At 45.7% G+C, this 13,636-nt stretch overlaps 1 protein-coding gene across 3 annotated transcripts in view; it reads right to left on the reverse strand.

Moving 5' to 3' along the window:
- Positions 1-10,731, reverse strand: part of slc38a12 (solute carrier family 38 member 12) — a 75,134-nt gene extending 64,403 nt beyond the window's left edge. The window contains exons 1-2 of one of the 3 annotated variants that reach the window (XM_078401240.1): positions 10,589-10,731; positions 388-472 (exon numbers count right to left, since the gene is read on the reverse strand). In XM_078401240.1, the coding sequence (XP_078257366.1) occupies positions 388-432 (45 nt within the window). In that variant the 5' untranslated portion in view covers positions 433-472; positions 10,589-10,731. Of the gene's footprint in view, positions 1-387; positions 473-10,588 lie in introns of those variants that run through there. The other 2 variants (XM_078401241.1, XM_078401242.1) reach the window with 2 other exon arrangements.
- Between the last annotated feature and the right edge of the window lie 2,905 nt (positions 10,732-13,636).

Genomic DNA, 13,636 nt, shown 5'->3' on the forward strand with positions numbered 1-13,636 from the left:
GTGTAGAGCAACCATACCCTGGCACCTTCATGACTACATATTTAAGAGATAAAGTTCAAATATGAACAATGAAAGTCTTACTTGCACGAACATTATTCTAAGTAAACTACACGATGGTAGTGCAAAGAAAACAAAGAACAGAGAGCAACCATTGCAGTGCAAAGTCCATAGTGGTTCAGTGCTGAGGTTGGGTTGAGCAGTGTGGTTGAAGGGAAGAAGCTGTTCTTGAACCTCGAAGTAACATGCTTCAGCATCCTGTACCTTCTTCCTGATGGTAGCAGTGAGAAGAGAATATGGCCTGGGTGGTATGGGCATGTTGACGTTATTCCCTAATACCAAACTCCTTGAGTACACATTAATCTTACTAACTCAACAGTAAATACTCACATATGGAGAATATAACTCCCCCGTATCTGTAATGCCATCCGGCATCTTCAGTTCCTAGAACAGCGACGCCGAATAAGTGACTGATCTGCAATTAATAAAAGTTTTGCAATTAAAAGTAGTTACATTATGAACACTTACATGATTCTTAAATCAACAAGGTTTCACAAGAGAAAGGGAAAGCAAGGACTATTCGATGTTAGAGAAGTCAAAGTTCATACCGCTGGGGTGTAAGCTACCCAAGCGAAATATGAGGTGCTGTTCCTCCAATTTGCGCTGGGCCTCACTCTGACAATGGAGGCAGCCCAGGACAGAAAAGTCAGATTGGGAATGGGAGGGGGAAGTTAAAGTGCTGTGCAACCGGGAGATCAGGCAGGTTAAGGCAGACTGAACGGAGGTGTTCAGTGAATTAGGTTGCACCTTCACTTGGCATACTCACTCCACTCTTTAACACCTCTGCTCCATCTTCAGGAATATTGCACTGGCATGACTGAACTTTCTGACATTATTTTATAGGATGAGGGTGTTATTGGTAAGGCCTGTGTTTATTGACCACTTCCAATTCCCTTGATGAAGGAAAGACAATATTTCAGGATAGTGTGATACCAGCAAGGGTAAATTCAAGATTCAAGATTCAAGATTCAAGATAGCTTTATTTGTCATCCAATATTGGACGAAATTCAGTCACCCACAGTCCAACAATAAAAGCATTAAATAAGCATTAAAATTACACAACCCCAAAAAACCCCCAAAACACAGTCCAACAATAAAAGCATTAAATAGGCATTCAAATTACACAACCCCAAAAACCCCCAAAACACAGCCCAACAATAAAAGCATTAAATATGCATTCAAATTACACAACCCCAAAACCCCCAAAAACACAGTCCAACAATAAAAGCATTAAATAGGCATTCAAATTACCCAACCCCAAAAACACACAAAAAAAGAAACATCCATCAAAGAAACATCCATCACAGTGAGTCTCCTCCAGTCCTCTCCTCACTGTGATGGAAGGCCACAATGTCTTTCCCTTCTCCCGCTGTCCTCGCCCGCAGTCAGGTTGTTGTGGTTGCAGGCCGCACCGGACGGTCCACAGCGGGCCAAGCCCAAGGCGCGTCGCGTCGCAGCCGCTCCCGCAGCCTCCGAAGACGGCCGGCTCCGCTGATGATAAGTCCGATCCGGGGCGGGCGAACACGCTGCTGCTGCCGCTGTTGTTGCACGTCGTGGCGGTCGTGGCTCCCGACATTGAAGCCCCCGCCAAGCAGAGAAATATCCCGCGGCCATCTTAGGCCGCGCCGGACGGTGAATATCCGCGACCCATGCCCCGCGATCCGGGGCGGGCGAACACGCTGCCGCTGCCGGAGCTCCCGATGTCGGAATCCACGCGGCCCGAGCCTAAGGCGAGTCGCAGCCGCTCCCGCAGCCTCCGAGGACGGCCGGCTCCGGTGATGGTAAGTCCGATCCGCGGGCTCTGCGAACCAGAGCCCTGGAGGCCGCCAGCTCCAGGAGTTGGGCCGATGGTAGGCTGCAGCTGGAACGGAGACACGGCCCAGAAAACAAAGGTCGGGTCTCCGTTCGGAAGGGACATCTATTTACAATGTTACAGTTCCCCCCTCCCCCCCACATACACACACAGTACACAAACGCAAAAACACCACATCACAACTACAATTAAGACAAAAAAAACAACAAAAACACAAAGACAAATGGACCGCAGGTGAGCCGCAGCTGCTAGGGCAGCGCCGCCATTTTGTTGTTTTGAGGTGATGTGACCCCTTTGCACCTGCTGCCCTCGTTCTTCTGACTAGTAATTGCTGGTTTGGGAGGTCCCAAAATGACAGTAATGGCACAAGCAATTGGATCACAAGTTTACGTAGGAATGTAATACAATATCCCTGCTGATAATGGCTTTCAGCAGCTCAGTGATCAGTTTGGAGTTGCCAGAGGAGTTTTGAATCCATCCTATTGAAACAAAGGCACCACACAGATGGAGGTTGTCCTCAATATGAAGACAAGATTTGTCGATACCTATACTATCAATGGCAGATGGATTAGCACACAGTATCAAACAAGTTTATCCCCTTTCGATTTTCACAATGCCTGCTGTGATCTGGACCTAATATTCTACGAGGACCTACTTGTCTGAAGACAGAGCAACTCAACCAAAGGTTGCTCTCACTTACTTCATTTTGGGAGATTTCCCAAGGAAATATCACGACTATCCATCTTTCCCAACCCACTAATACAATGTTCTTCACACTTTCTAAATACTCCTCTAGCCTTCAGAAGGTCTTTACAACACAGACAACCGAGTAAAGTTGTTTTTAGGCTGCTAGAAAGCGTGTGGTTTAAATGTTTCTGATTGCAGGAAAGTTAACCCCATCTCTCAAAAGTGTTGGAGGAAGGAACTGCAGATGCTGGTTCAAACCGAAGATAAACACAAAATGCTGGAGTAACTCAGCTGGACAGGCAGCATCTCTGGATAGAAATGGGTTTTGGGTCGAGAAGAAGGGTCTCGACCCGAAACGTCACCCGTTCATAGAAACATAGACATAGAAAATAGGGGCAGGAGGAGGCCATTCGGCCCTTCGAGCCAGCACCGCCATTCATTGTGATCATGGCTGATCGTCCCCAATCAATAACCCGTGCCTGCCCTCTTCCCATATCCCTCGATTCCACTAGCCCCTAGAGCTCTATCTAACTCTCTCTTAAATCCATCCAGTGATTTGGCTTATGTGGCAGAGAATTCCATAAATTCATAACTCTCTGGGTGAAAAAGTTTTTTCTCACCTCAGTTTTAAATGGCCTCGCCTTTATTCTAAGACTCTGTCCCCTGGTTCTGGACGCGCCCAACATTGGGAACATTTTTCCTGCAACTAGCTTGTTCAGTCCTTTTATAATTTTATATGTTTCTCTAAGATCCTCTCTCATTATTTTAAACTCCAGTAAATACAAGCCTAGTCTTTTCAATCAGTGACTGGTGTACAAGGACACCCAGGTCTCGCTGCACCTCCCCCTTGCCTAACCTAACTCCATTGCGAAAATAATCTGCCTCCTTGTTTTTGCCACCAAAGTGGATAACCTCACATTTATCTATATTATACTGCATCTGCCACGCATCTGCCCACTCATTCAACCTGTCCAGGTCACCCTGCAACCTCCTAACATCCTCTTCACAGTTTACACTGCCACCCACCTTTGTGTCATCTTGCTAGTGTTGCTTCTAATTCCCTCTTCCAAATCATTAATATATATGGTAAACAGTTGTGGCCTCAACACTGAGCCCTGCGGCACTCCACTCACCACTGCCTGCTATTCTGAAAAGGACCCGTTTACTCCTACTCTTTGCTTCCTGTCTGCCAACCAATTTTCTATCCATGTCAACACCCTACCCCCAAAACCATGTGCTCTAATTTTAGTCACCAATCTCCCGTGCAGGACTTTATCAAAGGCTTTCTGAAAGTCTAGATACATGACATCCACTGGCTCCCCTTCATCCATTTTACTTGTCACATCTTCAAAAAATTCCAGAAGAATAGTCAAGCATGATTTCCCTATCATAAATCCATGCTGACTTGGACTTATCCTTTTACTGCTATCCAAATGCACCGTTATTACCTCTTTAATAATTGACTCCAGCATCTTTCCCACCACCGAAGTCAGGCTAACTGGTCTGTAATTCCCCATTTTCTCTCTCGCTCCTTTCTTGAAAAGTGGGATAACATTAGCTTTCCTCCAATCCACAGGAACTGATCCTGAATCTATTGAACATTGGAAAATGATCACCAATTTGTCCACTATTTCTAGAGCCACCTCCCTGAGGACCCTGGGATGCAGACCATCAGGCCCAGGGGATTTATCATCCTTCTATCCAGAGATGCTGCCTGTTCCGCTGAGTTACTCCAGCATTTTGTGTCTCTCAAAAGTGTTATCAATTAGTAAAGCCTCTTGGCCCACGCTGTCGCCTATCCAGAGGTGTCACCCACATTTCCCTTCAGTATACTAGTTTAGAAAGGACTATATTATCACCTCAGGATCATATGGAGTCTGTCACATAACACAAAATAAAACATTCTTCAAGTTTCAATTTTATCCAATTGCCTCTTCCTCTCATAGTAGGTTGTCAGATTTACATTTTTTTGTTCCCTTAACCATTTTATCTCCCGCCCAGACTATATTTAGACACCACCTACACAAGCTTAAAACTGCCTTTCTTCAATTCTCTCAGGAAGCATCAGTCTGTTCACTCTTTTCTGCATTGCCTCCTAGCAACCGAATGCTTCCTTTACCAGTGACCCAGAAAGTAAGAGTACATAAAGTACAGACTGATCACAATCCTTTTTGGCCACTACACTACAGATTGTTTACTCAATATTTTTCTGTTTGGGATGACTGTACTAATTTAACATCCCACAGTCTAGTTGAATTCATTTCCCAGGTTACTTCATTTCTTAGCCATTTTAACAGTATTTCTGGCCTCACCCACTTACACTTTAATTCAATCCATAATGCCCTTGCATCTCCTCCCGAATCAATTGATAGTAAAATGGAGTAAGCTCACTTTGCTGAAAGAAAATAGATCCTTTTGTTCCACATTACACAGAACAAGGTGCAGTCAGCTCATTTATTTTTAAAAATCACCACTTTGTCATATGCAAAATGCATTCAAATGTAATGACAATAGACAATGGGTGCAGGAGCTATGTTAAACTCGAATCATGGATGCCCATAATCAAATTGGCTGTAAGCTGCATTATTTGATTTTTTAAATAAAACTAGTAACATAACTATTATCCAGAAAAACTAAACTATAAAACCCAGGTGCAGATGGATTATAATTTTAGTTGCTCAATTTCAGGGAGAGAATAGATACAACAGTCACCTTCAAAAGTAAATGGATCCAAAGGATGAGATAAAAGCAAATGTTGAGAATTATAGATCTGGCTGGTTAACTTAACATCAGCAAATATGAAAAACAAACCTTGCTCCTCTGACCTGAAACAATAATTTACTTGGTTAATCGCTAAAGTACTCCGTGGGTTGTTCAACATTACCCATGTATTTCAAAGTTGCCATCTTCCACATTATTTTTCTTTGAATCACTGACATAAAACACAATCACTTACAAGCTGCATGTGACTGAAACTCTGCAGAAGTGACTTTTGTAATAAGTGCAGTTCCTCTATTGCATCAACTGATCATGTGAATGCACTGGGGCAGATTGTCCTGCCCAGAGTCACAGCCTGTACTCAGCTTCTTGGAATACAGAAGAATGGATGAGCGGATTCTTCCCAATTGAGCAGCGACTCTGCTTCAGATTGCCGGCTGCCGAGGTCCTGCCTCCAGAATCCTTGGAGCGCAAATGCCAAAAAAACATTAAGTTAAATAACTCAAACACTTGGGCTTTTCCACAGCCTGCTAGGTGCAGCTGAATTCATTTAATTCATCGAGTTCAGTAGCTCAATGTGCCAACATCTGACCTTCGTGACATTTTAGAAGTCCATGGTGGGGATGGGGATGTTGGGAGGGTGGGGGGGGGGGTCAGTGTTTCAGGTTGAGAACTTGCATAAGCACTTTCCAGCCCTGGCTGCTGAATTGTCCAAAAATTCCACTGACGCAGCACATGATTAAAAATGAAACCAAGTTATGTGGTAACAGGGCACATTGAAAATAACTGATAGGGAACAACCAATATGGATCACAACCAGGAAATCATGTTTGATAGTTAGATTTTGAGATTGTAGGTAGTAGAATTTTTAAGAGGACCATTTGAGAATAAGGGGTAGGCCATTTAGAACGGAGATGAGGAAGAACTTTTTCAGTCAGAGGGTGGTGTGAAGGTGTGGAATTCTCTGCCTCAGAAGGCAGTGGAGGCCAGTTCGTTGGATGCTTTCAAGAGAGAGCTGGATAGAGCTCTTAAGGATAGCGGAGTGAGGGGGTATGGGGAGAAGGCAGGAACGGGGTACTGATTGAGAGTGATCAGCCATGATCGCATTGAATGGCGGTGCTGGCTCGAAGGGCTGAATGGCCTACTCCTGCACCTATTGTCTATTGTCTATTGATGTCCAGTCAGGTCAACATTGTCATATGCACAAGTACAGCAAAAAATCTTAACTTGCAGCAGCATCACAGGCATGTTGACCACATGGTACAGTGGATCTTCAGAAGATCTTCAATATAGTTCCATACAGGAAGTTATTAAATAAAATTAGAGTGCACAGTATTGTGTACACTTGTACAGATTTAACACAAAATGGTGGGAATAAATAGGTAATTTGAGTTGGGAGACATGGTGACAGTCCCAACTGTTCCAAAACTTTATTGGTTTGGATGAGATGACTGAAGGTTGTTTATCCAAATTTACTGATGATACAGAGCTAGCTGACGATGTGGAGGATAAAGAGGGACTTCACGGAAATATGCCAAGTGAAGGTGCAAAGACGTAACAAGTGGAGTATAATGTGGAAAATGTACAGCCATCCACTTTGACAAAACAATAGAAAGGCAGAGTATCTTTTCACCAAAGTTTGGCTTGGTTTATTGTGTTCATGAGATACAGTGAATAGCTTTTGTTTGTGCTACACAGTCTAATCAAATTGTACACGAGTATAATCAAGCCATACACAAGCATAACAGCAAGTGCCAAGAGAAAATTATCAGAGTGCAAAATAGTGTTACAGCATTAGTTACAGTGAAAAAGTCCAAGATCTGCAATGAGGTAGGTTGGAAGATCGGGACTACACCCTAGATACGAGGTCCGTTCAGTAGTCTGATAACAGCAGGGAAGCAGCTGTTCCCAGATATGATGGTACATGGTTTCAAGTTCTGCCCAACGGGAGTGGGGAAAGAAGGAATGACCAGGATAAAAAAGGCCCTTGATTACATTGGCTGCTTTCCCAAGGTAACGTGGTGAAGATGGAATTGATGGTGGGGAGGCTAGTTTGTGTGATGAACTGGGCTACATCCACAACTCTCTGGAATGTCTTGCGGTCTTAGGCAGAACTGTTGCCAAACCAAACTGTGGCCAAATCAAATTGCAATGCATCCGAATAGAATGCCTTCTACGGTGCATCTGTAGATGTTGGCAGGAGTCACTGGAGACATGCTGAACTTCCTTAGTCTCCTGAGGAAGTCGAGAAGCTGGTGTGCTTGTTGACCATAGCTTCAATGTGGCCAATATTTCAAAGATTGAAAAAAATTGCTCTCAGAGGAACATGCATGTGCCCCTTGTACATGAATCAGAGTTAACGTGAAGGGTCAGCAAGCAATGAGATAGGAAAATAGTGCAATAGTCTTGACTGCAAGATTTGAGTACCATGGCAATGGCAACCTATTGTCCTGGTGATGGGACAAGAGTCCTAGTGAGACCACACCTGGAATATTGTGTACACTGTAGGAGCACCAGTGTAAATGCAGAACATGATATTGTGTAGTCTGAAGAAGGGTCTCGACCCGAAACGTCACCCATTCCTTCTCTCCAGAGATGCTACCTGACCCGCTGAGTTACTCCAGCATTTTGTGTATACCTTAGAACATAATATTGTGCCTTTGGACAATGTTCTCAAGGCAAATTCTTTTGATGCAAAAAGGGGAGGGAATTATAGAAATTTTTGAAGAACTAAAACCCAAGAAAGAAAACTATATACCAGAAAGAGACTGCTGGAAAGGACTCTCTATCCTCTGCACTGGAAAGGGGATTCACCTGGATTCAAGCATTATAGATATATGGCGAAACTGGATAGACTGGATTTGTTTTGTCTGGATTGGAGGCTGAGGTGACCTGATCGAGGAATATAAAAATTAGAGTAGATATGGTAGACAGTAAACACTTAGGCAAGGGTAAATCTTTTGCCCTATGGTAAGGGAGGCCATTGGTTTGGTGTGAATGGTAGGAGGTTTGAAGGGATCGAGTGGGCAATTATTTCATCCTGAGGGTGGTTGGACTCTGGAATGTGCTGCCTGAAGGCAGATATTCTCAAGACATTTCAAAAGTATCTAGAGTATGGGAATAGGCAAGGGATATAAGGCTATAGGCCTAATACGGGCAGCATGTACATGGTGAGCCAGAGGGCATGTTTCTGTGCAGTACAACTTTATTATTCTATTGCCTAGCAGATAAGAGATGAAAATAAACAATGCTCCATCCAACTTAATGGGGACTTGATGACAAATGATGCTGCTGAATTGTCAGAAACATAATTAAGGCTCAAAGATGATTGGAAGCTGTAGGAGATGACAACACAGTCAAGGACAGTCGTTAAGGAACTTAGTAATGGAATTAGCCATTTAGCCCAAAACTTATTCCATATTTTGTTTCATCATGGATGAACTTGTCAACCTGTCCACATTCCTTAGCACCCTAGTCAGACAAATGTGTTGATCTTAGGCTATTAGCATTTCACAGTCCTTGCAGAGAAGATAGCAGATTTAACTCATGCAAACTGCTTCGCTATTTAATTTTCATCTGATGGAATTGTTGCGATAAATCTACATTGAACAAAATTTTTCCTCAACGAGGTAAATAGCCCAAAATGCAATGTTGTGCTCTAGATGAGGGCTAATCAAGGCTTTGTACAAAGTACTTGGTTTTGTAATAAAGCCAACATACCACTGCGCCCATCATTTTATAGGTACACTTCACAACTGAATTGTCAAAAAAGTCAAAAAAGCGGCTGTAAGCAAAATATTTAAATAACATGTCAGTTCCACAGGTACATGAATAGAAAAGGTTGGGAGGAATGCGGGCCAACATGTGTAAATGGAACAAAAGATGGGGCATCTTGGTCGGCATAGACAAGTCGTGCAGAAGGGGCTGTTTCCATGCTGTACGATTCGAAAAGCATAAGCCAAAGGGCAACGTGTAGTTTAACACAACCAAATATTGCCGTGAACAAAGTTCCCACATGGCAGAAGCCGCCCACAGCAGCCAGCAAAATCATCCCACCAGTCTTCCAAACACTCAATCGTGTGCAAGGGCAAATCAGAAACCCAGTGTTCGTAACACCAGTTTAAAAACACAAAAATATCAACCTGAACCAAATAACATTTTTAAAACATAAAGTGTTGGAGTAAGTCAGCAGCACTTTGAGTTTTGCTCCATCTGCAGTTCCTTATGGTCAACATTTTTTTTAAGTGACCTTGTTTTTGTAGCCGTGCAATCCTCACTGAAATCAAAAGCATTATCCAATGCTGTACCAAGTCTACCTGATACCAAGTTCAGAAGAAAATTCCTCAAATGTGGAATCTAATTAGATCAGCTTTGTTGCTGAATCCAGGCCAAGTCAAGTGGTTGAATAGTCTGTTATATTTATGTAGGAAGGAACTGCAGATGCTACTGATCTGATATATCTGGCTTTGCATGACGAAATTCTTGCTATGGAGGGCGTGCAGCGTAGGTTCACTAGGTTAATTCCCGGAATGGCGGGACTGTCGTATGTTGAAAGGCTGGAGCGATTGGGCTTGTATACACTGGAATTTAGAAGGATGAGGGGGGATCTTATTGAAACATATAAGATAATTAGGGGATTGGACACATTAGAGGCAGATAACATGTTCCCAATGTTGGGGGAGTCCAGAACAAGGGGCCGCAGTTTAAGAATAAGGGGTAGGCCATTTAGAACGGAGATGAGGAAGAACTTTTTCAGTCAGAGGGTGGTGAAGGTGTGGAATTCTCTGCCTCAGAAGGCAGTGGAGGCCAGTTCGTTGGATGCTTTCAAGAGAGAGCTGGATAGAGCTCTTAAGGATAGCGGAGTGAGGGGGTATGGGGAGAAGGCAGGAACGGGGTACTGATTGAGAGTGATCAGCCATGATCGCATTGAATGGAGGTGCTGGCTCGAAGGGCTGAATGGCCTACTCCTGCACCTATTGTCTATTGTAATGTTGCCCCCCCCCCCTCCGCCCCCGATGAGACGCACCTTCCCTGTCACACTCCCCCCTTACCTACACTCTTCCCCACCCCCGGAACCTTTCACCTCCACTGTAATCCCCCCTCCCCTGGACCGTCCACTCACCCAGCTGTCACTACCCCGCTTTTAACCCTCCCCTTCCTTGCTCCGGGTCCCCACAACCCAGGACTTGGCCTGGCCACACGGGCCTGTCATCCGCTCCCCCGCCACCGGATCCCCCACCATCCCTCCCTCGCCGCGCGCGGGCGCGGGCCCGAGTGGCCGTTGGCCGCCGCCGCTCGCGCTCGCTCGCTCACCTCACCTCACCTCACCCGCCACCGCCCTTCCTCCGCACCGGGCAGCGCGCTGATTGGCTACCAGCTGTTCGGAGTCACGGGACGGAGGTTTAAAGTCGCGTGGCGGTGACGTCAGCGGGAGGGCGGAGGGCGCTGGAGCCGGACAGCGGGCAGGGTGATGATGCCCGAATGTGATGATGCCTCAGCAGCCAAAAAAAGGGATCTAAATCTGTACTGAATCCATGCGAAATCAGCATCAGTATCTGCATCTGTGCAGAATCGGTCATACACGGAATAACACGGAAACAGACCCTGCTAACCACCTGGTCGATGCCCATCTGAACTAGTCCCATTTGGCCCATATATCCCTCTCAACATTACCTATCCACGCACTTGTCCAAATGTCTTTTAAATAATGTAGGAAGGAACTGCAGGTGCTGGTTTATACCAAAGATAGACACAACATTGAATTGAATTAAACACTTTATTGTCACATGTGACAAGTCACAATGAAATTCTTTGTTTCGCATACCCAAGGTGTATGCAAAAAGGCGTAAGGGCGCTGACAAAGTTACAAAGTATCCCGCGCCAGGTCCTCTGTCCTCCCCCCCTCACGGCGATTCCCCTGTATCAAGTCCTCCTTTGTTCCAGAACCAAAACACACAGATTAAGAGAGTTGTGAATCTGGAATTCTCTGCCACAGAATGCAGTGGAGGCCAATTCACTGGATGTCTTCATGAGAGTTAGAATTAGCTCTTAGGGCTAAAGGAATCATGCGATATGGAGAAAAAGCAGGAATGGGGTACTGATTATAGATGATCAGCCATGATCATATTGAATGGCAGTGCTGCCTCGAAGGGCTGAATGGCCTATGCCTGCACCTATTTTTCTATGTTCCCATCCCACAGGGCTCCGCCATCCCCCGTGCACGTTCGGCTGTCTCCATTCCTGACCAGTCTCCTCTGTTTCTGTCCAGCCTTCTGATGGAGCCTCTGGTGGTTCTGCAGCGAACGAGTTCCGGGCGGGATCGGCCATCTGACGAGCCTTTGGGGCCTTCTGTGCCATCGAGACCGCGGTGCCTCGATAAAGGCCTCTGTCCAGGTTCCTGGGTCACAGCCGCGGTTCATTGGGAAGCCTCCTGCCGTGTGACTCGTCAGGAAGCCTCGTGCTGGAGTGCCAACAGGGAGCTGCCATTGTAGGTCTGGCAAGTAGACCTCTACTGGGCTGAGGCCAGGCACAGCTCTCAGGCACACCTCATACATACCAAAGGGTTCCAACCCAAAACATCGCCTTTTCCTTTCTCCAGAGTTACTCCACCATTTTGTGTCTTTAAAATTATGTTATAGTACCTCCCTCAACTAATTCCTGCGGCATCTCGTTTCATATACCCCCCCATCCTCTATGTGAAACACTTGCCCCTCAGTTATCATAAGTTCATGTCATAGGAATAGAATTAGGCTATTCGGCCCATCGAGTCTACTCCGGCATTCAATCATAGCTGATCTATCTCTCTCAACCCCATTCTCCTGCCTTTCCCCATAACCCTTGAAACCTTTACTAATCAAGAATCTGGGTCAATGTCCACCTTAAAAATACGCAATGACTTGGCCTCCTCAACCGTCTGTGGCAATGAATTCCACAGATTCACCGCCTTCTGACTAAAGAAATTCTTCCTCAATTTGTCCTAGTCCATCTACATTGAGACGACATCCAAGGAAGTACACCAATGCCTCTACCTCCTCACACCCCACCTTCTTCCCCCACACCCCCCAAACTCCCATGGACTCCATCGATACTCCACTCTGCCTTGGGATAGCAGCCAAAATAATCAAAGACACTCACACACTGCTCATTCTCTTTTCCCCCTCTGTTAGAAGATACAAATGCTTGAAAACATTTGAAGGTTCAAGAACAGCTACTTCCCCATTGTTATCGGTCGTTTGAAACACATAATTCACACGCTAAGGATGAATTCCCAATTGATCTCGGGTGGCCCACGCACTTCTTTAACGCATTTTCTACATAGCAGTAACGCATTGTTTCCTTTCGCTTTTTGCACTGTTGTACTCGCGTATAGTAGGGTTGCATTCATGTATGGTTTGATTTGCCTGGATAGCATGCAAAGCACAGGTTTAATATGTAGGGGCGTGGCTGTGTTCTGCAGCTGCGGCTCACCGGCAGTCTCTCCGTTTTTTTTTTGTGTTTTTTAGTCAATGTTGATGTTAAATGTACGTTTTGTTTTATTTTTAATTCTGTGTATGTAGGGGGGTGGTGGGAGGGTTGGGGGAAACCTTTTTTTAAATCTCCTCCTCAACGGAGATGCGACCTTTACCGTGTCGTATCTCCTTTCGCGCTACGGCCTAACATCGTGGAGTCGGCGGCCTCCAGCTGGGATCGACCTCGAAGACTCCGGTCGCAGGGCCTGAACTTACCATCTCGGAGGCTTCGGCCGTGGGCCCTGCAGACCGCAACATCTGGAGTTCGCAGGTCCCTGGCTGGCGACCGGCTTTTGGGAGCTCCAGCCGTAGCAGCTTCGACCGCCCCGAAGCACGAGGCACGATCAACCCGCCCGCAGGCCCTTCATCACCCTGCGTGGCTCGGCCGCAGCACTTTACATCGCCCGGTGGGGGCTCAGGACTCTCATCGCCCTGCGTGGCTCGGCCGCGGCATTTTCCATCGCCCGGTGGGGGCTCAGAACTTTCATCGGCCTGCTCGGCTCGACCCTGGGACTTTCCATCGCCCGGTGGGGGCTTCAAGGGGTTGGGAGCCTCGATTGCCTCGTGGCGCCACGGGAGAAGAACGAGGAGGAGATAAGACTTTGCCTTCCATCACAGTGAGGGTATGCCTAGAGCAATCACTGTGATGGCTGTTTTGTGTAAAAAAATTGTATCTGTGTGTCTTGTGTTCTTTAATGTCTACTGCTGGACCCTGACGTGAGAGGACGCTGGCGTTGATTATTCGCCGCTTTTCCGTCAGGATAGTTTGTTTGTCTGTTTGTTTCTATGTTAATTGTATTTGTAAAGCGCTTTGTGCATGTGTTAAGGCGCTATATAAAATAAATATATTATT

Source organism: Rhinoraja longicauda, chromosome 6 (assembly GCF_053455715.1).
Source record: "Rhinoraja longicauda isolate Sanriku21f chromosome 6, sRhiLon1.1, whole genome shotgun sequence".
In the NCBI taxonomy this organism is placed as follows: domain Eukaryota; kingdom Metazoa; phylum Chordata; class Chondrichthyes; order Rajiformes; family Arhynchobatidae; genus Rhinoraja; species Rhinoraja longicauda.